Source organism: Myodes glareolus, chromosome 14 (genome assembly GCF_982192425.1).
Source record: "Myodes glareolus chromosome 14, mMyoGla1.1, whole genome shotgun sequence".
Classification (NCBI taxonomy): Eukaryota; Metazoa; Chordata; class Mammalia; order Rodentia; family Cricetidae; genus Myodes; species Myodes glareolus.
Genome location: NC_142039.1, coordinates 39,927,957 through 39,952,853, shown reverse-complemented (window position 1 = coordinate 39,952,853; position 24,897 = coordinate 39,927,957). Strand labels below are relative to the sequence as shown.

The 24,897-nt window shown below is 43.7% G+C and overlaps 3 protein-coding genes and 3 non-coding genes across 6 annotated transcripts; 4 read left to right on the top strand and 2 right to left on the bottom strand.

Moving 5' to 3' along the window:
• Nucleotides 1–1,092: 1,092 nt before the first annotated feature.
• Nucleotides 1,093–1,166, bottom strand: Trnat-agu (transfer RNA threonine (anticodon AGU)). The gene has a single exon. It is a non-coding gene; the product is annotated as a tRNA-Thr (tRNA).
• Nucleotides 1,167–1,753: 587 nt separating this feature from the next.
• Trnai-aau (transfer RNA isoleucine (anticodon AAU)) lies at nucleotides 1,754–1,827 on the top strand. The gene has a single exon. It is a non-coding gene; the product is annotated as a tRNA-Ile (tRNA).
• A 4,883-nt stretch (nucleotides 1,828–6,710) lies between these two features.
• Nucleotides 6,711–6,793, top strand: Trnal-uaa (transfer RNA leucine (anticodon UAA)). Its single transcript has one exon. It is a non-coding gene; the product is annotated as a tRNA-Leu (tRNA).
• Nucleotides 6,794–15,641: 8,848 nt separating this feature from the next.
• LOC125417536 (histone H2B type 1-C/E/F/G/I-like) lies at nucleotides 15,642–16,213 on the bottom strand. The gene has a single exon (XM_048461119.3). The coding sequence runs from the start codon at nucleotides 16,161–16,163 to the stop codon at nucleotides 15,783–15,785; it is 381 nt and encodes a 126-aa protein (XP_048317076.1). The 5' UTR covers nucleotides 16,164–16,213; the 3' UTR covers nucleotides 15,642–15,782.
• Nucleotides 16,214–16,444: 231 nt separating this feature from the next.
• On the top strand, nucleotides 16,445–16,899 carry LOC125417537 (histone H2A type 1-E-like). The gene has a single exon (XM_048461120.3). It carries the CDS (start codon nucleotides 16,457–16,459, stop codon nucleotides 16,847–16,849), a length of 393 nt encoding a protein of 130 aa, XP_048317077.1. The 5' UTR covers nucleotides 16,445–16,456; the 3' UTR covers nucleotides 16,850–16,899.
• Nucleotides 16,900–19,429: 2,530 nt separating this feature from the next.
• LOC148119813 (histone H4) lies at nucleotides 19,430–19,802 on the top strand. The gene has a single exon (XM_087896457.1). It carries the CDS (start codon nucleotides 19,430–19,432, stop codon nucleotides 19,739–19,741), a length of 312 nt encoding a protein of 103 aa, XP_087752583.1. The 3' UTR covers nucleotides 19,742–19,802.
• Nucleotides 19,803–24,897: the final 5,095 nt, after the last annotated feature.

The window sequence follows — 24,897 nt, the reverse complement described above, 5'->3', positions numbered from 1 at the left end:
GGATGGTAGCTGGTCTGGACAACACTGTGTTTGGAAACCATTTTCTGCAGTGTGGTTATTTTCATGTTTACTTTATTTAGTTTTGTAGTAAGGGCAATCTAACACAGGGCCTTGGGCAAGCACACAAGCTTTCTGTCACTGAAGTATGTCTCCAACCAAGTGGTCCTTTACACTGTCAATCTGTCACACTGCATAATACATCATGCTCAGCACAAAAAAGCAAGCAAGCAAACAAAGAAACAAAACCCCACTAACCACTCATTAGGCCATTACAGGCATGCAGGTGAAGAACCTTCATGAAATCCAATTCTCTGCTTATAGAATTCTGTGAACCTTATTAAGGAAGGGAGACTAGGCTTTTACAGAGTCTAACTTAATCTTAAAATATACCTTAGAATATAAAAAGTAGGAAAAGAAGCAGAAAACACAAGATGGATGTCTTAATTTTTCAGGGTTCGGTGTCTTTTTCAGTTATTCTATGCAAAATCTGCCTGAAAAAAAACCTAAAGACATCAAGTTCAGAATGATTTTTTTCAGTTACCTATAATCAGTTGTCAGTTGTCAAATACTTATGTTTTGTTACTAATCATCATTAAAAAATAGAAAGAAATAAAAAAGAAAGAAAGAAAGAAAGAAAGAAAGAAAGAAAAAGTAGGGCCGTGTTATGTATCAGAAACTGGTCCTTTCACTTCAAAGTCCAAGATATTAGAATTACAGGAGTGCGTCATCACTCTCAACGAGTTTAAAGTTCATAAATTATTATTACTTCTTCTCAGACAGTGTGCAGTGAAAAGGAACAAGCTTCGGCTAGTCTAGACCGACTATGCATCTCTAATCCAATGATCTCAAAAACAAAGTTCTGTCCAGTCCTCAGGAATTACTCGAAAACTTTTCCTGAATTGCTCCATTTCACATCTCCATCTTCCAATGCAAGACTGTTCAGTTTCTCAGAAGAGTTTAGAAGGCTGGATTGTACTCCACTTTATAGGATGTGAGTGGATGTGAATAAAAGCACCGCAAGTCAATCAGTGAGAATACTCGGTGGGATTAACAAAGATGCAAAGGAAAAGGAAGAAAAAAAGAAAAAGAAAAAGGCCCCGCTGGGATTTGAACCCAGGATCTCCTGTTTACTAGACAGGCGCTTTAACCGGCTAAGCCACGGAGCCAGAACTGAGAAGTCATGTAGTTATGTATTATTTGAATAGGATCTCATACATTAGTAAGGTTCAAAAACCCTGGAAATTGGTTTGGAAATGAAAAAGATCAGAAATACCAGTCACAACCAAAGAGAGAACTTTTCCTTAAATGATTGCTTATAAAATCTGGACTGAAGCAACGACCTCCGGTTGACAAAGGCTGAAGTCAGAGGAAATCTCGTTTCAACCATCGCTGCCTCGGAACCGCATCTGAGGGTGTGTGGTTGAATCTGAGGGTGTGTGGTTGAATCTGAGGGTGTGTGGTTGCGGGTGAGTGTGGCAACTGTAGGCGCTGCAGGCGGAGCACAGGGAAGATAACCCGTTAGCAGACTCGGTTTATCTGGTTTAAGGGAAAGCAAAAACAAAGGATCCCAAGCGTTTCTTTGGATGACACAGCACTCCTTGAGGCCAAATATGGAACAAAATGAATCAGTACGATTACTTATTCTGATCCTCAAGGGGAAAAAGAAAAAAGAAAAAAAAAGAAAAAAAAAATAAAAGGAGAGATACTGTTTGAGGTCTTTGTAGGTAAGAAAGAAGAAAGCATTTATTGTAGTGGCCGGTTAGCTCAGTTGGTTAGAGCGTGGTGCTAATAACGCCAAGGTCGCGGGTTCGATCCCCGTACGGGCCAGCAGGTTTTGCATTTGCTTCTGAAATCTTCCTGTACTTCATTTTAAGTGAACCTATCTTTGTCTGAACTGTTCTTAGATATATCCTGTGTTTTCACCACTTTTGTGCTTTTGATCAGTGGCCCCTGAGTATCCTAGCAACTGCTAAACCTGCTCCCTGAGCTCTTTCTCAGTCCTTCATTAGCTGCAATTTCCACCTGACTTATTTAAGCTTTTAAGTCCTTCACAGCCCTTAGTATGGGCACCTGGCCTTTCTTCACTTCCACTGGACCTCGACCTTGATAGGTCTGTTCTTCGTGGTTCTAAAACGCTATACCCCTTAACAGCTCCAAATATTGAGGTCCCGGTGGCCAGGTGGCCCCGGTCTGTAAGAAAGTTGGCTGAGTATGAAGAATTGAAGTAAGCCAGAAAACAGAATTCCTCTATGGGCTTTTCTTTTAGTTCCAGATCTGACTTTCCTCAACCATGATGAGAACAAACACTTTCCTCCCACAAGTTACTTTTAGTCATGGTGTTTTATCATAGCAAAACCCCCAAATATTTGAGTCTGAGAGGATAAATTTCCCTGGGATGATGGATTATCAGATTGGCCTGAACCAGCTCCAGACACTCAGAAAAATGCATTCACTGTAGCAATGTAGAGGGTACTGAAGATATTTGTCTGCTGAATGAGTTAAGGATGATACAGAAACTTTTACATGGAGCAGTCTCAGAAAACTTTACTTAGGTAGGATTTTGGAAACATGGCATCAACTTTCTAGCAAAGTAGCTAGGCTTTGGGGAGGGATAGACAGATTAGAATGGCTGATGGAGACCAGGAAGAGGAACATTTTTGGAGCTATTCTAAGGATTACCTTTTGAGTCAATCCAGAGATGTTAGGGGACTTCCCAGCAGGGAGGTAACTGATACAGATATTGGAAGAAAGGCTAGTAATTTGGAGTCTGGAAGCTCAATGAAGACAATAACATAAACCAGACATGGTGGCTCAGGCCTGTAAAGTCAGCTTTTGAGACGCTAAGATAAGATGACCACTGTGAGTTTAAGGACAGCCTGGGCTACAAGATCATTTGGCAGAAGACTTGCTTAATATGGAAGGAGCTCCATCCCTAGCACCACATAGAACCCAGCACTGGAGCGAATGCCTGTAATCCCAGCACATGGCCGGTGAAGGAAGATAGTTAGAAATTCAAGTTTGCCTGATCTACCCGAGCCCTTGTCTCAAATAGAAAACTGAAAAGCAGAAACAAAAGACATGGTCTTTTTTTTTTTTTTTTTTTTTTTTTTTTTTTTTAAACCAGGGGTGACTTATGCTTCCCAACCAAACATACAGACTCCAAATGAATACACTGGAATTGAAATTGCTTTTATTGACTCATGGACAACACTCACTGTGGGCTGTGGGTTAGTAGGAGCCTATCCCAAGTAAGGAGCTCTTGAGTTCTGCCATGGTACTATTAGAATAGGACAAGAGATTTCTTTTTTCTTCCCCCGAGTTTCTTCTTGGTTTAGGATGCAGATTATCCTATGTGTTTTTTTGTTTTTTTGTTTTTTTTTTTCTTTTTCTTTTTTCTTTTTCAAGACAGGGTTTCTTTATTTTTTTATTTTTTATTTTTTTAGAGCCTGTCCTGGAACTAGCACTTGGAGACCAACCTCAAACTCGCAGAGATCTGCCTATGTGTGCTCTTGATTAACATTCCTGAGGCCATTCATATAATACCCTGTACAGAGGGTGAGGGTGAGCCAAATTTAATGCTGCATGCCTGTAATTCCAGCACATGAGAGGCCAAAGTAGGAGGATTGCAGAGAGTTAGAGGTCAGCCTGGAGTATATAGCAAGACCCTGTCTTTAAACTAAACAAAACTAAGCACCACCACCACCCCCAACCAAAGCAAATGGAAGTGTGGTAAGGAAAACTGAGGAGATAAAAGAAGGGGCAAACCCTGCACTGCTGAACCATAGGAATGTATTTCGAGTGCAAAGCTAATTGAAAACATGAACAAAATTATATTGCTTTCTTGCCTCGTATTAGGAAAATATTTCTCTTCCTCCTCCATCTAGAGTGTTGTCCCCCTTTGTGGAAGGAGTAGCAGGGTTTTGCCGTGTAGCCTTGAAATCCTGCCTCAGTGTCCCCAATGCTGCTGGCACGAGCCACCGCTGACTTTTCTTCTTTACAATGTCTCTTTTATTTATTTTTACTTCTGTATGCTTGTGTCCCTCAGTGTACGTACGTGCACCACGTGCTGCAAGGACTCAAATAGTCAAAAGAGGGCATCATGTCCCCAGAAACCGGAGTGACAAACAGTGCGTATCACCATGTGGGTTCTGGGGATTAAATGTGGGTCCAAGAGCATCAGTAACTATTTCTTCAGCCCTCTTCTTATTTTTAAATCTTTTTTTTTCCCCAGCAAACTGTTGTGTGTTAATATGTTGGGTCCCTTAAGGACAGGCCTTCGCACCCCCACTTGATTCGTTTTGCACTCTTGTGGTTGGTTGTTCCAAAGAGGAACAATCTGTTGTTTTCAGCAATGTTTTCTGTTGGGTGTGGAACAACATCACGGCCCAGCGAATTAAAAGTGTTCAGTTCTCTGTTCACAATGACTAGGAGAAGAAGTGTGAGCACTGGGGAGCTGTTCAGTGATCCCAGTCTTGCCTGGAATGGTGGCACACACCCAAGAGCTTGCCTCCCCGTTGTGGTCAGGCCAGGGCTACACACGGATCAGCAGATCAGTCTTGGCCGAGGAGACACAGTCTCACAAACCCAACAAGGAAGTCGCGCACACTTTAATCGCTCTGAGTTCTGGTGCAGGGTGGTCCACATTGTGCTTTCCAGGCCACCAGAACTGCATCGTGAGACCCTGTCAGAGGAAAGAAGAAAGATTTAAGTTTGAAGATACGCGGGGTTGTGTTCCCGTCTGCCGGGCAGCTGGTGCAGCAATACTTCGGAGGAGTGAGAGGAGGCGCTCGCAGAATGCAGCGCTTTAAAGACACGCTTCAGTATCAAATGAAATATATGTAGCCCCATTGTGCTTTGACTGCTGCACACACGCTATTGCACACTTTTACACACAGACACATACAGACGCATGCACGCACACGTTCACTAAGTATGATTTTTAAAAGTTTATTACAGGGTTCACCCCCTTCCCCCCCCACCCTTTTAATTTCTTATCTAAGAGACAATCCGAGACGTTTTAGGTCTCTCTTTGTCGTCTATCTTTTGTTTGTTTGGCTTGGTTGGTTCTGTGCTTCGTCACGAATCACTTTTCATTCTCTAGGTGGGAGGTCTCTGACATAAATGCTGATAATTTCTTGTGAGCCAAATACAAATTCACCCCCACCCTCTGCACTATACCGCAGAGTCAGTCACGGGGGTCCCTAGCTAGTCCTGTCCATTACCGCTTCTAAGTGTCTCAGCCATGAAGACTGATGGCCAAGCTGTTTCATTAGGCACAAATCTCAGTTACCTTCAGTGATAAGAATTTGCCTAGAACCTAAAACCTGCAGAGAAAGGAAAATGTGGCACTGGCACACAAACCCTGGTTCTTCCATTTTACCAGAAAGGTACTTTAACCAGCTATATACCACCAGGCTCCACAGGCTATGGTCTATGATAATACAGTATATTATAAAATTCTCTTGCGCCCGTGTCATGAGACCCCCAAACAAGACCACCACAGAGCCGGTATCTGATGCAAACACGAAGGGGTTTGTTGATTTCAGGCCTGGGCTTAGTCCAGCACTTTGGTGCCAAGAGTGGAGGAGAGCTGCCCTGGACATTTACAGGTTAGAGTTTATATAGGGAAAACCACCAATGGGGCACAGCCTTCCTTGTCAGAGGGTCTTGCGGTAGCTGACGTTTGATTGGTTATGATGACAGGAAGTACAGAATGGAAGATTAAAGTAGTTAAAAATACAACAAGCATGGTTGAGGCGTGTGGTTAGTAGCTGTTGTTAGCCGTGTGACATTATCCTTGTCAGTTATACCCAGGGTGAAGTTCAACTCATTTTGGGAACTTGGGGTCATGGAGAGGGCATGAGAGGGGTGGTCTGGGTTTGGTTCAAATTTGACCCTCATAATTCCTTCCCCAAACTCAGACTTTATTATGTGCCCCATTCAGTTAGTGAAGCACGAGGGGATCGCCCTTCTGTTATCCATTTCTTCTCTGCCTTTGAGACCCTACGGTTTTCTCAGTGTCACATGGGAAATGCTCTCAGCCTCCCTTACCCGGACTTGGTACTGGGGTGACATGATCTGAACATCAACAGATGAGATTTCTTGAGTTCAGTTCCTTGGGTACGGAATCTTCAAAGAAGATCCTTCCAAATTTGAATTTCCAGCTCTTTAAGATGGAAGCTACTGGCCCCCAACATAAAGCAGATGTATCTCGAAAACAAACAGGCAAGCAAGCAAGCAAACAAACGACCGACACCGTGTTCATAGTGGCACATCTGTAATCCTAGCATCAGGAGGCAGTAAAACTTCAAATTGTAGAGCACCCAATATACTCCTTGCCTAGCTTGCTCAATCCCTGGGTTTGGTTAGGGCCTGCTGGCGTAATCTTGTGCCAACATTATTAGACTGGTAAAGGCAGAGAGATCTCTGTGACCCTGAGGTCAGCCTTGGTGTACTTAGCGTGTGGTTGTACACTCCTGTAGTCTCAGCCCTGTGGAGCAGGAGATTTCCTGACCCTTCCCCACCACCAGGAAAAATAAAGATTTTTCTAGAGTGTTAGAGGTGATCACGAAGAGCGATTTCTTAAAGCACGGTAGAAAAAACTCGCCGTCATAGTCATCCTATTCCAACGAAAGTCTACAGGAAAAACGATTCAGCACAGGTGTATCAATTTTAGTAGAGAAATATGTTTAGCTTAGGACCCAACTGGCACTGGGATGGCCGAGTGGTTAAGGCGTTGGACTTAAGATCCAATGGGCGGATGCTCACGTGGGTTCAAATCCCACTCCCAGTAGGCCTAGGTGTGCTCCCTTTAGTAATTCTGAAGCACGCCCAACTCATAAATAATAGTGTTATTTTGTGTCTATTTACTTATTTTGCAACAATTCCTCCCCCGTAGCTCGGGCTGGCCTCGCTTCCGATTCAGCTAGTCCCCAGCTCCCAAGCATTGGACATGGAGGCTCCATCTTCACGATTTGCCACAGGCAGTCGCCTGTGCATCGTTTTCAACCACAGTCCTCTCAGGTTTCCACAGTGAGGGATACCTAGCCACCATTATTGGCTTGCCCAAGTTTTTAACATTCTAAGAAGACTAGCTGAGCCTTTGTACTCTCTGTCCTTACAGAAATAAACTCCGGTTCTTCGCAGTTTGCAGACCCAGAATTCCCTAAACGGAGAAAATGCCAGGTCTCCTTGGGGGCTCTTGCTAAAATATTTAATGAAAGTTTTACTGCTAGCCTTTCTCCCGTCCTTCCTCAGAGGGACCTATATCCCTTTAACTAGGGTAACTGTATATAGGGGAAAAAGCAATCGTACTTTCTAGGGGCTATTGCATACTGGTTCTGAATTGGCGCTTGTTGCGGTGGACAACGATGAAACATGTGGCTGGTCTTCAGTTGACGCAGGGATTTAGAGAGGCCAGATGAATTGTCTGAAGTCCAACTTTCAGCATGTTCCCCTGCATTTGACCAGCTTTGCTCTGAGAAGCTGAAGTGGTGTAGACGCCTGTCTAGCGACAGGGGCTTGAGCAGATACTGAATTTCCCTGACTTAGGGACAGCCTGGCCTTTCAGGTCACCGGCAAGCTCCGAGCATTTTGCCACCTCTAGTAGATAACGCGCTCCTCAGCAAACAAATGAAACTGAAATCAGCTGGGTTCCGTTTTGGTTTTCCTTCAAGGCAACTGCTAAGCCCTGTTGAAGACAAAGGAAAAGGTCCTTAAGAAAAGACGGGTGGGATTCAGACTCATGGGAAAAGCTCTGAACCTTTCCTTGAACGTAACCAGCCAGCCGGGAACACACTAATTCAGTTCAAAGCCAATACGTATCCTTGATGCTGTGGAGTAGGTGATCAAAAGTATACCACCGTTGGATCTGGCGTCCGGGACCTCAGCATCAGAACTTGTACTGCTGCTGTCTCCAGGACCACCCTTAGACTCCTGCTGAGAGCCAACGCACAGGGAAACTTACTGACCAGAAGAGGAAGAGGTAGTTCAGAGGCCCTGTCTACTTCCTGTACCTCGAAGAAGGAAACAGGTGCCCTCCGCCCTTGCTGACTGGGTGCACAGCTAAAACCACAAGCAAACACCCCCCAAACTTCAGTTTAATCACAGATGGTTAGAGTCTTCCAGAGGTTTGGCTTCTGCCAGGGTAGATCCTTCTACAGCTAAGAGTGGACTTCCAGGAAGGTGCCCAAGAATGCGGGTTGGGGCAGGGTGGAGGGGCGGGGAGGGCTGTGGTGGCTAAGAGGAGCTTTTCTTCCCACAGGTATGTTCTTAAACAAAACTAGGAAAGTAGAGACCTCAGTTTCACCTTTGACACAGTCATGGTTGGAATTCAGCTCCAGGGAGACCTTCCTAGCTGTAGAGATCTTCCAACATGTGTTCTGTGAGTGGACCTGCACTTGGAGAGAGGCGAAGGCAAGGGGCAAAGGAAACTGGGAAGAAAGGAGCAGAATAACTTCCAACCAAACAGACATAAGCAACCATAGGTTCTCGGGTGATCAAAGCAGACAGGCAAAATCATATACATCCAGAGGGGGTCTCGAACTCCTGCTGCGAGCCACTCCGGGAAAGACGAGCTAAAAGACAAGATTAGACTTTGAGGCAGTGTGAGAAGGGGAACCAGATGGCATGGATACCCAAGCCCAGATAATGGGAAACCGGTGCAGATCCCAGTGAAAAAGACTGGGAGGTCAGAGTTAATATTTGGGGAATGGAAGGAGTTCTCGATGAGAACGACAATTAAAACAAACTCGGGGAAAGACCTGTCAGCTGGGTCCAGTCTTTGACATTGTATCAGGATGCTGCAGTCTACAGAGTTACCACTACGGAACCACGCAGTCCTGCAATAGGCTTATAAAAAACAAAAAGATCTCATTAAGTTTTAAATAAGTTTGTGATTTTATGTTGTGGCGATCTTCAGTTGCGAGGCTCTCCCTAACTGGAATCTGAGAGACAGCCTAAGAAACTTGCAGCTGTGACTGGGCACAGTGGCCTGCCCACCAACTGCTGATCCACCTGTGCCTTACAGTGTAGAGTCTGGGAGGAGAGCGCATATTTTTCTCAGAGTGCTTTGCTTTCTCATTAGATAGTTATCAATACTCAGATACTGTTCTCCAGTCCTAGGGGAAATAATGTGAACATTCTTTCTAAAACAGGGGAAAAATAGGCATTTCTTTAAAATGCACATGAGTATTCTTTTCCAGGAACAAGGAGACACCAGGAATGTGCCCTTTCTCACTCAGCACCAAAACATGGTTTCCAGCAATTGAGGAGGCCCCCTTCAGTATTTATTTCTGACTGTGGGCCTGCTTGGACATGTAAGCTCGCATTTCTAAGGACAGATAAAACTAACACTGCTTGTGAAAGTGTGTGGTGGGCAGGTTTAGGGTTAAGTAAGTTAGTTCCAAGGTATAATATTACTCAATAATAAAAACCTAGATGATCCCACCAAGATATGAACTCAGATCCCTAGATTCAAAGCTTGACCACTAATCATTACAGCCCAGGGTCAGCAGGTTCCTTGTCCTACTGAGAGATTTTCCTGGGGAAACAACTCATCCCTGAGATACCGCTGACTGCAGATGTTAAAGGTCATTTTCACTGAAACTCTACTGCCCTCTCGAGGCAGGTGTTTTGCGTCTCTGGAGCATAAAATTGACATTTCACTTTTGGCGAGGCAAGAAGGTCAAAGAGGCTGAAGTCCTGCCCTTCCATCTTTGATGAACGTTTGTCAAGGTTTCTGGGGAATCCTGTTTGGCAGTGAAATCCTTGTTCAACTGTGCCTTCCACTGAAGCATCCTTTCAGATGCAGGGTAGGACATATTATGACATTTTTTTTTTAATCCTGAAATGAAGCTTCCCACCTGCAAACTAGATGTCCTGGGAACCCATTTTTTCAAACGTGAACTATCAGATGGCAAATGTGACTCTGTCTCTGTAGCGGTGGGTTGCCCTTCTGAGGGTTCCAGTACAATCAACATCAGTTGCCAGATGTGCGTGGGCAGATCTGATGTGAGCTCAAGTCTCTTTCTACCTGAGTCTTCAAGTCTCCCAGATTCCAGCTGTGTTCTGTCCTAATCACTGACTCCAGAATCTGGGATTATGATACAAGAAAATCCAGAGTTATGATACATGCTAATCTCAGATTATGATACAAAATAATCCAGGGTTATGATACATGCTGGTTTTTAAATCAGCAAGTTTTGGATTGATATGTAATTGGAGCCAGAAGAAGGCCCCAAACAGTAACTGTATCTAAATATTCACTGTGTTGCCAGATAGTACTGATCCACCATCTTCTCATTCCTGCCTACCCCCCCCCCCCCCACACTCCCCATGGATCATTGAATTTCAGAGGCTACAGACTCCTGATGAAACCTGTTTCAATACTGTGGGCTCTGGGTCTGCAAGAGTGGAATTTTTATTTTTAAATTTAGCATAGGATTATGATTTGGTCTAAGAAAATACTTCAGTATACACCCTGTAGTATTCTTTTTGTTTGTTTGTTTTAAAATGGCCAAACCGTTACTTTTAAAAATAGTTTTATTAGTTTTTGAGGATTTCATACAGTGCACTTGGGTCATGTTTATTCCTTACCCCTCTGCCTGAATCTGTACAAGTCCACTTTCACCTCCTTACTCCCGAAATTTTGCATGCTCTACTTTAAAAAATAACCCATCAATCCAATCTTTACTATCCATATGCTCCTAGGTGTGGGGCCATGTTTTCGAGTGTGATTAACCTACAGGGGTCATACCTTAATAAAAATCTGTCCCTCTCCGAGAAGCTCCCCACTGTTCACCTCCTGAGGGGCGAGGGCTCAGAATCCCCTTGGATTAGATCCTGTGCAGGCTGAGTTCCTGAGTGTAGCCGCCCTGTTGTACCCAGAAGACACTGCATCCTTCCTGCCCCTCTTCGCTGGTGGTCCCTGAGTCTTAGTTATATGTGCAAGAGAGATGTTCCACCTGGGGCTGAGCACTTCCCTGGCACACAGCCTTTGTATTTTGACAACTCGTTGAGTTTCTGTGTTAACCCCGTCCACTGCACAAAGAAACTTCTCTGCTGAGGTCTGAGAGCTGCACTAATCTATGGGTAGGAAGTTAGGATTTAGAGGGCAGCTTAACCCTATGTCCATTTACTGAATAATATTATTAAAATTAATAATTTTAGGTTCTCTCCTGGAGCCTCTGAGCTCCCTAATGATGGGTTCTTGGCCAGATTTTAAGTATGAGGCATGTGATGTTTTTCTTCTTGTGGAGCCAGCCTCAAATCCAATCAGAAAACGGCAGGTTTTCCCCATGATATTTGTGACAAGATATGCCATGGGCATATCTGGCTGTACAAGTCAGGTGTCACCATGAAGTTTTGGTGGGCAACCAAAAGCAGTTTTTTTTTTTTTTTTTTTTTTGGTGGAAGAACAGTCTCTGGTACACCTCAGACTGGCAACTCAAGTAGATGTACCCCACGTTTGGCTTGGGATTTTATTTTCAGACACCTATGGCTTCTGGGAGGGGTGTCACCCCTCTGTAGGGTACCTCCACTTTCGTTCTTTTTGCCTTAATCTCTACTATCTACTTATTTTCCTGTTGTAGAATTTGTCTATTTGAATCATAAAGCTTCCTGAAAACAGGATGGTTCTCTACCCCTTCACTGCAGCTAAAGCAACACCTTCCATTTGAATTGTCCATGACCGCATAGTGGTCAAAGTGACTTTTGTCTGTGTACTTGGGCAACCACCTCTGTGGCCTTGAGTCTTCAGGCGCTTGCCCTTTGTTACCAAAGGTCTGAAAGTTGTAACTTCTGCCTCATTTCGTAGAGAGGCACAGGAAGCTATGAGGGCCACATTTTGGAGGGTTAGAGTCATCTGCTTAGTCACACCTGCAGGTTTCCTTGTCTTCTTCCTCCTGTGACAGTTTCTACACACCTGAAATTTTAAGGCCCTAATCTCTGTCCATACAAACACCGAGATTCCAGGTCATTACTCTTGAGACTCTGAACTGAACTGAAATTTCCAAGTTCTGTTGAGTGAATTTTAGGGAATACCACAGAGGAATTCGATGTTGTATACCCTCAAATGTGTTTTTGTTTTTAAATTTAAATTTATTTTTTTCCTGTTTCCTTCTTCAGATATGAAGGGCAAAGAGTTAGAATTTGGTTATGGTATTTGTGAAAATACACATTATTTCAACTCTTTCTAGCCTCTCTGATGGCTTTCAGATATTAAAAAAATCATGATTCCAAATGTAAAATGACATAAAGTAGAAATTCCAACAAGTTTAACTAGATACACGTGCATGTGTGTAGTTGACACACTTAAAATCCCAAGTTTTTTTCATTTTGTTTTTTATGATGGGCTCATTATATTTTATTTAACAACTTATTTTCATTTTATTCCCATTGGTGTTTTGCTCAGATATAGGTCCGTGTGAGGGCATCAGTCTTTGGAGTTACAGTTACTAGCTGCCATTAAGTGCTGGGAATGGAATGTGGGTCCTCTGGAAGAACAGTCAGTGGTCTTAACCATTGAGCCACCTTGCCACCCCCCAAACTTCAGATTTTTATAAAGAAACAGAAAGCTGCAGTGTATTCAGTATTCACTATGGCTGAGTCAAGTTATACTCATATTACAGAATTATGAAAATGTTCATTAATAATCAGCCTTTTTCACTAGAATTTCTTTTAGGTTTTAGAATTTCAATTATATTCCTCAGATACAACATCCTAATAAAGCCTACTTGGTACAGCTGATTATTGGATTTTCCATTTTATTTTGTGTGTATCTGAGTGAACGTGTGCCATGTGTGTAGGTGTCCTACGTCAGAAGTGGGTGTTGAATGGATGCCCCAGAGCTCGACTTATAGGTGACTGTGAGACACCTGACAAGGGTGCTGGAAACCGAAGGTGGGCCCTTATGAAAAGCAGCAGGTGCTCTTACCTGCTGAGCTATCTCTCCAGCTTCTTCACTATTATTTCTTGTAGGTTTTAGTATCCCTGATGCATTTCTCAGACACAAGCTTCCTAATTAAGTCTGCTTGACATATTGGATTGTTCCATATTGCTTGTGAAAATGGATGCCGAAGGAACATCATTATGACAGACAGCCGAAATGACAAGGTCAGGTTTTAGGCCCTTGCTTCTGTGATAGACAGCTCTGCTCCCAAGTATGCATGCTACATAACAAGAAACTGTCTCAAAACAAGGGGTGGGGAAGGAGAAGAAAACAATTTATTTAGTGTTCTTATGTCAGGAGGGAACTTACGGTCCCCTGTGCAGGTTCTTGATCTCACATATAAAAGAATTTTAAAGTTGACCCAGAAAAAAACTCTAGGAAATTTTATTGACTTCCGAGACAGTGAACACCACAGCAGGCACCTCTAGGAGAAGGTGGAGGTGGGGGAGACAGAGACAAAGCAAAGAAAGTGGAAAGGCTCACCAGCGGCAGTCTGCAGGGGTGAGGTGGAGGGTCTCACTAAAGAGACAGAATGCTCCCAGTGTCGGGGCAAGGAGAACTGGGCGACTGGAAGAGGAAGTGATGATTTCCCAGGTAGCACTCCAGTGGACAGACTGGTTTATCCATGAGTCTGTTGAGGGAGGGCTATTAGTGGTATCTATCTCCTTAACGGGATATTATCCCTTCCCTTTCCTTACCACATCTTCCAGTAGATCTCACTTCCTTCTACCCTGGCTTCAGGCTTGGTTGTAAAACAGGATTTCCTCCTTACTGGAGGTCTCTGTTCTTAGCAAAAGAAGTGCCCACATCTACATAAAAAGAGTATTATCAACTTCTCTTTGTTTTAGGGAAGCAGACACACTGATAGTTCCTAAGTCTCAAACCAATGCCTGGGAAGTAGGTGGCTGCAAAGGACCTTTCCCCTTCCTTTTTTGCCAGAAAGCATCCTCTATCACTTCCAGAGCGGTTTACATCCCTACAAACATACACAGGCACACAGTGCTACTACCTGCTTTATACTGTCTTGCATCTTGGAGACACTCATCACTTAAGCAGTGTGTTCTGAATCTGAAGACTGTTTTTTTAAAGGAGTTTCTATTTATTAGTTCTGCAAACTCGGGCAATTTCTTGATGTCATTGACTGAGCACACGTGTCCCGTGATCTAGAGTACAGGTACACACCTTGAATCCCAGCAACAGAGAGGCAGAGGCAAGTGCATGTCTTTAGTTTGAGGCCAGCCTGTCTACAGAGCAAGAAAGTTCCAGAGAAACCCTGTCCCAAAAAACAAACAGAAAATGAAATGACATTGTGACTATAAAGGATTTTAAAAATCGTCATCTAGCCTAATTTTGTACTAAGGGACCTGTTTTGTACCTGTTTTCCCACCAAACAGAATGTGCATTGCAATTTGCTGTGCATCAGATTGCTTTTAGTCTTTTGATTTACAAACTATGTTGCTAAAAGGAAAAACAAAGAAAAGCAAAAACAAAAACAAAAACCCACCCTAAAGAAACTTCCTTTTTTTTTTTTTTTTTTTTTTTGAGTCAGGATTTGTCTAGCCCTGGTTTCCTGAAACCCACTCTGTAGACCAGGCTGGCCTCAAACTCTCAGATTCATGTGCCTCTGCTTTCCGAAAACTGGTATGTGCACCAGCACCACACTACTATTTTCAAAAGCAGTAAATTTCTAACAGAATTTCAGGGAATGAAGGACACATACATACATTCTTAAGTCCAACAGACATTACTAAATTCTCCTTCAAAGTTTCTTTTAAGATTCCTTTTTCTCTTTAATCAACTTACAGGCCACCAACAATAGCTGAAAATAATGGTCAGGCAGGCTTATTAACGATTTCTCATTCCTATCTTACCATGTTTATTAGGTGAATAATAGATATTGAAAGCAATGTGTCTACTAGATAGCAAACTACTATTTAGGAAATACGGGCGGCTTTGGTGGTAGCAAGAAAAACATTAAAAAAATGTGCTTTAACACCTTGAAAAGTCGTTAATTGGGAGAAAATGAGACGTTAACATACTGGTCATTAAAAAACAAACAATCTAACCAAAAACCCGCTGATTTCTCCTATTCTTTCCAGGTGTATGATGTGCTAAGAGGGTAGTCAATCACTCTACAGACGAATCCCCAGTGGGCAATAAAGCTGGGGCCTAAAGCTAGTCTTTCCATTCCCATTCCTAAGCCAACCTAAATTGTAAGGCTTTGTTGTTGTTGTTGTTAAGTTTATACCTGCATCTTGCTAAGTAACAAGCAAAAACTTATCTCGATAGATCTTTTTCTTGACTGAAATACTTACGGTTTGTGAGGCTACATAAAACATCTTACTCTGAAAATATCAATATGGGAACCCACTCGCCTATAATATTCCCTGGTCAAAGGTCAATATTTAGTGCTCGCATGTTCATTTTTATGCTCTCTCTTCCGGAATAAGATTTTCCTGCCCCCAGAACGAACCCTTTAAGGAAAAAGACCGCAGCTGCCTCACTCACTGCCCTAGTTTTGTTTAGATTAGCCAACAAGTTTTCAACACGGGTCCAGTAACTAACGGACGCCCAGGAACTAACCTGCCGCCTTTTCCTTATTCTGTTTTCCTTCACCTTTTGGAAAAGTATAAGAAACCGAGCGTCTGAGCAGGAGCCTTGTAGACACTTGGTGCCGGCAAACCCACAGGATCTCACAGGAGACTGGTTGAACGCTAAAAGAAAAGGACTTAACGTCCACACGTCCCCGACAAATAGACGCGAGTGCAACAACTTTTTTTGTTGAAAGTGTAGGTGGCTCTGAAAAGAGCCTTTAGGGTTGGAGTCAGAGCGCTCACTTGGAGCTGGTGTACTTGGTGACGGCCTTGGTGCCCTCGGACACGGCGTGCTTGGCCAGCTCCCCGGGCAGCAGCAGGCGCACGGCCGTCTGGACCTCCCGGGACGTGATGGTCGAACGCTTGTTGTAGTGCGCCAGGCGCGACGCCTCGCCCGCGATGCGCTCGAAGATGTCGTTGACGAACGAGTTCATGATGCCCATGGCCTTGGAAGAGATGCCGGTGTCGGGATGGACCTGCTTCAGCACCTTGTACACGTACACCGAGTAGCTCTCCTTGCGGCTGCGCTTGCGCTTCTTGCCGTCCTTCTTCTGCGCCTTGGTCACGGCCTTCTTGGAGCCCTTCTTCGGGGCGGGAGCCGACTTCACCGGTTCAGGCATATTGACACAGCATAGAACTGTAACAGCGAGTGGTTCTTGTCTTCCCTTTTTATAAGGCGTTATTCAAATGAGGCTTAGAATAGCACATTTCTGGTTGGGTAATATTTGGGCGATGTCATCAGGAGTATGGCCCAATAGAAATACGCAATGGCACAAACGCTTCCCATTGGTCTAAATAAAATGAAGAAGACAGCCAATCGGAAGGGTTCTTTTTCGCGCCCAGAGAAAACTATAAGAGCCAAGCTCTTGCCACTTTCAACTACACAGTTGCTAACGGCTGTTTTCTACTCAAGATGTCTGGACGCGGCAAGCAGGGCGGCAAGGCTCGCGCCAAGGCCAAGACCCGCTCCTCCCGGGCCGGCCTGCAGTTCCCTGTGGGCCGCGTGCACCGTCTCCTCCGCAAGGGCAACTACGCGGAGCGGGTGGGCGCCGGCGCCCCGGTGTACCTGGCGGCCGTGCTGGAGTACCTGACGGCCGAGATCCTGGAGCTGGCTGGCAACGCGGCCCGCGACAACAAGAAGACGCGCATCATCCCACGCCACCTGCAGCTGGCCATCCGCAACGACGAGGAGCTCAACAAGCTGCTGGGCCGCGTGACCATCGCGCAGGGCGGCGTCCTGCCCAACATCCAGGCGGTGCTGCTGCCCAAGAAGACCGAGAGCAGCCACAAAACCAAGGGAAAGTAATGTGAAAAATCACCAGAACTTTCGGAAATTTCAAACTCAAAGGCTCTTTTCAGAGCCATCTACAATGTCTTTTAAAGCGCTGAACATTTTATACAGTGACACTTTTACATGCAAGTTCACTGTTGTTTTTTCTAACTTAACATGTTGGCGGTTTATGTCCTAGGAACGGTGCTGCGATATTTGTGGACCTGTTTAAAAAGCCGGGTGATGATGCTGCACGCATTTTCTCTCAGTACGCTACAGCAAAGCCAGACGGATCTCTTGTTCAAACACGCAAAAAAGCACACACCACAAATTGAGATTTAGTCTATCTAGTTTTCCCTGTCAGCTTCCCATCTGGGATTTACCATAATACTTCCCGCGAATTCGTACTTTTATTTATCCTTTCTTGTGTACTTAACATCCGTTTCAACCGTAGTGGTTAAAGAATATAAGTATTGACAGTCGTGGTAGCCACTCAGGTGGCCACTTATACGTTTTAAATTTTGAACCTGTGGATTTTTTTTTTCTTTAGTTGCCTTCCGAGACAAGGTTTCAGAGTTGTAGCCCTGTCTATCCCTGAGTTCACCATGACCTCGAGCTAGACATCCGTCTGGCCCTGCCTCCGGAGTGCTGGGATAAAAGCACACCGGCCTAATAAATCTTGGTTTGTGTGTTTTTTGTTTCTCGAGATCGGGGTTCTCTGTGTAGCTAGGGCTGACCAAGCTGGACAGATCCTTCTGCCTCTGCCTCGGAGGTCTGTATGGGATCGAAGGCGGGCGCCACCGCCTCCGTGCTGTGTAATCTGAATGAATGAGATTATTTTTTGGCATTTAATTATTCGGTCCTTTGTTGGGTCCAGGGGGGACGCGCAAAGATGAGAGCACCACCAAGTCTAATAAACCAGAAGCAAACTTTATTCCAGAAACCAGATCCTAGGAAAACCAGAAGCAAACTTAAAAATAAAAAATAAAAATAAAACACCGCGGGGCACAGAAGCTTATCAGCTAGCTGAGACCACAGCCAGAAATGGTGTTTGTTAGGCTGTGGCAAACGGCTGGTTTTTGAACCTCCTTTTTATAGCAGGGGCACCAGGCATTATCCCTGAACCAAAGAATTTTACAACCTTGTCCTGACCCTTGGGTTGGTCAGCGGAGACCCTAAAGAGGGGAGTGAGTGCTAGTGTCCATGAGTAATTAGGCAGCCATCATGAAATATGTTTTAGGAGAGACTACAACGAAAGTCTCTAATTGCAAGAAAACATATATCTTTAGCAATTCGTCAGAAAGGGGGCTGCTTGTAACACTAGAAGGTTAATAAATTAGGATTCTTGGACTGAGAACTTAGAAGAAAAGTCTTTCATATTATTTTTAGGTAAATTGACTGCCATACTTTACAACTTTCATTATCAGAGCTCATTAAAGCCTTCTTTTATTTATCCACTGTCTCCTGGTATCCCCGAGTACAAACTGAGGTCATGCCTCTCCTCTGGTAGTGCCAGTCTCCCATAACAGAGACAGTGTCTGACTCAGAGGTCACATATTTCTGTCTCCTAAGGGTTAAACTCAGTTCACACCTACTGTTTGTTAAGGACAGTCAAGACACTACCCTCAGTTTACAGGGAGATGCTCTGGCCTTGTAATAAAAAAGTCAGTTGTAAATAGCTAACATGATGGAGATTTCCCAGGCATCCGAGAAAGTAATCCCTGTGAAGATTGATCTGTGATCTGCTGGGAAAGTTGTTGATAGTTTACTTAGGTTTACAGCTTTATGTGTCCTTCTTCCTACATCCTAAACTTCTGCCTTCTAATCTTTAGTGTCTATATTTCTATTTCTATATTTTTATTCTTGTCTTCAGACCCTTCACCTTAAACTATATCTTTAAAGTTAAAAAGCATACTTATGTCCAAACAGTGTAAAAAATATAAAACTAAGTTCTAAAGTCTTGCCTTTGAAAGAGTTATTTATGTATACAGTGTACTGTCTGCAAACCAGAAAAGGACACCAGATCTCATCATAGATGGAGCAATCTGTGTTCTTAACCTCTGAGCCATCTCTCCAGCCGCCTGGAATTTCTTTATATTTCTTTCTTTATTTTATTTTTTAATTTTCTGCTTTTGTTTTCCAAGACAGGGCTTCTCTTGTGTCCTGCAGCTCACTCTGTAGATGTAGACCAGGCCTGCCTCTGCCTCTCGAGTGCTGGGACTGAAGGCATGCGCCACCATCGCCCGGTGCCTCTGTATATTTTCTAATAAATTGTGTTTTATACCGACACGTCAGGGATCACTTTGAACAAAAATGGTCAAAAGCTCTTTAAAAACTCGCAAACATTGACTGCGCGCCTGACTGTTCCGTTGTTCGATACACGTAAGTTAAGTAAGCATGGTCCTATACAAATAATACTAAAGAAAAATTTTAATGGATGGTGGGAGTAGTTTCCGTCTATAATCTGTAGCGTTAAATTGACGCTGAGAGCCCCTCCCCCAGACACGGGCAGTTCCCGCCACTGCGCTTCCTGTTTTCACTCCGGTCCGCACACTCCCTATAAGAGAGTCCTGCTGGCTTTGGCCCGTCAGTCGGGTTTTCTTCTCTGGCTAAAGTATGTCTGGTCGCGGTAAGGGCGGTAAAGGCCTGGGCAAAGGCGGCGCCAAGCGCCACCGCAAGGTCCTGCGCGATAACATCCAGGGCATCACCAAGCCCGCCATCCGCCGCCTGGCCCGGCGTGGCGGAGTCAAGCGCATCTCCGGCCTCATCTACGAGGAAACCCGCGGGGTGCTGAAGGTGTTCCTGGAGAACGTGATCCGAGACGCGGTCACCTACACGGAGCACGCCAAGCGCAAGACCGTCACCGCCATGGACGTGGTCTACGCGCTCAAGCGCCAGGGCCGCACCCTCTATGGCTTCGGCGGCTGAGCTTCCCACGCTTTTGTCGTTTGCTTTCCAAAGGTCCTTTTCAGGGCCAACCACCTATCTCCCTGAAGGGCTGCAGCATTGTCGTGTCCTTAACGTTTCCAGTGTTCATAGGCTGTGGCGTCCAGTGGGCTGTGAACTGTGTTCTTGATTCAACTGTTACTGTGGGAATCGCGGTTAGCTGATTGCCGTCTCCTGCATTCATTCGTTTTTGCCCAACTTGAAGTTAAATGTAGAACCGCAGTTAGCTTTTAGACGTGTGAGCGTCTGATTAAATTGCTTTAGGCACAGATACAATTTATTGGGAGTGCCTGGTGTGACGTTTCTACGCTAAAGAGAACTTCGAACAGAAGTGGCTTTTACAAAAGAAGCTTGCTTTAAATCTTTGCCATTCCACCAGGAGGCCCCCTACCGACTAATCTGGGTAACAGGTCAGGAGACAATGGCCCAGCAGTTGGGACACTTGATCTTAATTAGGGAAGCAAAACGAACCCAACTCTCAGGGAAATCATCTCACTGTGTGCCACAGTCTAAACAGGGTCAGGATTTTCCGATACTCAGTTCTTGCGGAACTCAGACTCCACGTTTTCTGTTTTTAATCCCTTGGAGAGCTTATCCGCACAAGAACTAAACACCTGTCTTTCAGTGCCTTATAATCTTATATCTCTTTTATCTCAAAACAAAGAAATTAAAACAGATTCCCCAACCCCTTCCGCACTGAAGAGAGATAGTTGATCTGACCTCTGACTGTGTTCAAGGCCAGCCCTGGTTTACAAGTCAAGTTCCAGCACAGCCAGAGCTAAATAACACCCTGTTTTAAGTCAAACAAAGAAAAAGAATCTAGAAGTTACTAATGCTTATTTTCTGATCTAATGAAACATGAAGTGGTTGCAAAAAAGGAAATCTAAGATTATTTTTATTTTCTAATAGCTGGGCCTGGTGGTGCACATCCTTAACATCAACACTAAGAATGCACAGCAGTCAGAGCTCCGAACGTGAGGTCCATGAAGGGATATCGGGACAGCCAGAGCAAGTAGAGTCCCTGTCTCAAGACAAACAGACTTATTTTTGTTCATGTGTATCTATACACAGGTGTCCATGGAGACAAGAAAGGGGTGTAAGATTCCTAAACACATGGTACAGGAAGTTATTAGCCCCTAATGGGTACTGGGAACTGCTCAGGTATTGGTATGTGCTCTTAACCCAACAACTTAAGGTTAACTCTTAAGCCTCCAGGCCCTTGATATAACAACTATTTCTTTCTTTTCTCCCTTTCCCAATCAAAAAACACATTTTGAAATAGTGGAACTATTAAAAGTATTAGTTGTATCTCAGTTATTTTTGGAGTTTCTTAAACGACCACAGATCACCCATTACATTTCTTCCTCATTTTATAGAAGACGTACTCTGTTGTGTAAATACTCATATACAATTGTGAAAACTGTTGTGTGCGGAAAGGGGCAAATCACAACAGGAAGTTCACCAGAATAAACTCATAAGTAAGAATGTTTACCTGCTAGAAACCTCCTACGCCACCAGAGGCCACTCTGGCATCCTGACACCAGGTATGATGTGGGATTCCCCTCTGTATGCTCTAAGTATGTTTTATTACCATTGCTTATTAAAGAAACTGCTTCGGCCAATGGTTTAGTAGAGCTAGAGGAGCCAAGCAGAGCTAAAGGAGAAAGTAGGTGGAGTCAGTGAGACACCATGCTGCCACCTAAGGAGAAAGACATGAGGCTACCAGCCAGAACCTTACTGGTAAACCACCAGACTCGTGGTAAAATATAAAATAATAGCAATGGGTTAATTTAATATGTAAGAGTTAGTTAATAAGAATCTTAATCTAGTAGGCTAAGCAGTGTTGTAATCCATATAGTATCTGTGTGATTATTTCAGGTCTGGGAAGTTGGGAAACAGACAAGCAGCCTCCACCTACACAGGTGTGGACTGCCTCCCAAGCCGCCCGTGCTCAACTAGCATAGCCAAAACATACCTCATCTCCTTGTCACCATATCCTGAACCACACCTCTGGTGAAAGCATCCTACCCCACCTGAGCCTGGCCCACTCCCTGAAAATCAGGTAAGACAACCTCTAGCCACAACTCCAGTCCCAGCTTGAAACTGGGAACTCCAATGTCCAGCCATCAGAAGTTCAGCCAACGTGGGCAGAGACCCTCTACTCAAGCACAGATCACTCTAGTCAGAAGATGGCAGAGGAAAGAGAAACCAAGGAAGAAAACACTCATCCATGAAATACAAATCCAGAAATCAGCGCCTAAACCAGTAATCACTCCTAATGCAGATGTCTAATCTAATGTCAGTAAAAGAACACAATCAACAACAATCAGGGCAACATGTTACCACCAGTGCTCAGCCATCCAACTAAGCAAAGCCCTGAATATTCCAACACAACTGAAGCACAAGACAGCAACCTTAAAACCAACTTTATGAAGATGATAGAGGTCCTTAAAGAAGAAATGAATAAATCACTTAGGGAAATTGAGAGAAAGATAATCAAAAAATTGAAGGAAATCATTAAATTCCTTAAAGAATGTCAAGAAAATTGGGGGAAAAATGGTTGAAGGAATTGAATAAAACTGTTTAAGACCTAAAAATGAAAAAAGAAGAAATAAGGAAAACACAAATTGAGGGAATTCTGGAAATGAAAAATCTAGGTAAATGAACAGAAACTAAAGATGCAGTCATTACCAACAGAAGACAAGAGATGAAATCAATAATCTGAGATTGAGGATACACTGGAAGAAATCCATCAGTCAAAGAAAATTTCTAACATAAAACATTCAGGAAACATGGAATACTATGAAAAGATCAAACCTAAGAATAATAGAAATAAAAGAAGAAGATTCCCAGTGCAAAGGCATAGAAAATATTTTTAACAAAGCTATAGAAGAAAATTTTCCTAACCTAAAGAATTGCATTCCTATAAAGGTACAATAAACATACTGAACACTGAATAGATTGGACCAGAAAACAAGGTCATGTTGCCACATAATAATTGAAACATGAAACACAAAACAAAGAATATTAAAAACTGCAAGAGGAAAAAGGCCAAATAACATATAAAGGCAGACCTGTTCAAATAAGACCTGAATTCTCAATGGAGACTCTCAAAGCCAGAGGGCCTGAACAGATGTGCTGTATATTCTAAGTGACCACAGATATCAGATCAGACAACCACAAAATTTTTAATCACCATAGATGGAGAAAACAAGATATTCCATGATAAAGTCAAAATTTAATAGTATCTCTTCACAAATCCAGCCATACAGAAGGAAAGGCTCCAATTCAAGGAAGTTAACTACACCCAGAAAACACAGTCAATAGATAATCTCACACCAGCAAAACCCAAAGAAGGAAAACACACACATGCACACACCCTGTGGAAGACTTACAGCTCCCTGAATCAGTTTTGCCCACCCTGTTGCACTTGGCTTCTCCTACTCTTCTGATCTGTCAAATACTAACTCTGCAAGTAGTTATTGTTCCATTGTTCCCGTGTTCTGAACATTCTGACTTTTCTGCATGTTGCAGTTAGACACTTTCTGCCTAACCATTAGACCATGGTTAGGTTGCCTAGTAAGTTGCTTAGTTTTTCATATATACAAGGAGAATTTCCTCCTTTCCCTTACCCTATATTTACCTGGATTATTCCCTTGAATAAATGAGACTTGATCAGAATCCTGTCTTGTCTCCATCTCTCGTGCCTCTCATCCCATCCCATTCTCACTCCCCCTCTAGGGTCTCCGTTGGGCCGGGGCAACACACACACACACACACACACACACACACACACATACACACACACACAATCTACCACCATCAACTACAACAAAATAACAAGAATTAACAATCATTGGTCATTGATATCTCTCAATATTAATGGACTAAATTTCTCAATAAAAAGACACAGACTAACAGAATGGATGTGAAAACAAGATCCATCCTTCTGCTGCATGCAAGAAACACACCTCAATATCAAGGATAGACATTACTTCAGAGTAACAAGTGTTGCATCAGTTCTAATTGGTATTAACAATAAAACCTGGAGTCAGGCATTAGTGGGTGGATGCTGAAAGATCAGAGTAGATCAGCAGTCACTAGTTCTTACCCCTGCAACTCTCAGCCCAAATAGAGGATGAGTTCCTGTCTCCTCCCACCTTCTATACCTCTCTCCACCCAGTCATATCACTTCTTGTCTGTCAGTACAGACCTCCAGACCTCGATGGTTAACTAGTGACTAGCTTCGTCCTCTGATCTTCAGGCAAGCTTTATTTGTTTTAGCATAAAGAAAATAATCACCATAAGAAAGGTTAAAAAAGATTTTCTAAGCGAATGACCCTAAGAAGCAATCTTGTGTAGCTATTTTAATATCTAACAAAATAGACTCCAAATCAAAATTAATCAAAAGACATGGGAAAAGACACTTCATAGTGATCAAAGATGACATTCAATTCTCAACATCTGTGCCCAATGCAAGGACACCCACATTTGTAAAAGAAGCATTACTAAATCTTAAATGGCCTATTGACCCTCACATGTTGATAGTGGGAGACTTCAGTAGCCGTTCTCACCAATGGTTATGTGTGGGGGGCCGCAGCCACATTCTCCATCATCAAGATGGCGCTGACATCCGGCTTCACCGCCAGATGAACGCACATGTGTTGGTATTTTTCCACTAGTGTCCCCGCCTACTCCCGAGGCATTCACCTGGGATTATGGACAATTGACCAATCCAAGAGTGACACGTCCGAAGCAGGGTCTGTTTCCTTTATAAGGGATGGGTTCCATCTTATCTGGGTCCCCGGCCATGTTGGCTGATGCTCACTCTCCCAAGGGGTATTAAAGCCATTCCTGCAGAAGGATCCTAGTGTTCCGCGTGGTTCTTGCTGGCGAGGATAGCGTGGGACAACTAGTGCTGAAACCCAGGACGCCGAGAAATCCTGACCACCACACCTACGGGGATCTCTTGGATTCAGAAAGGATTCAGAACTATGGGTCTACATAATCAGAGAGGTAATGTCTGCTCCTGGATTTTTCGGTTTTGAGCTTGACTTGTCTCCGCATTGGGAAGGTTTCATACAGGCCTTGATACTTATCTTAGCAATTCTCTTATTTTCCGCCAAAAATTGCTTAAA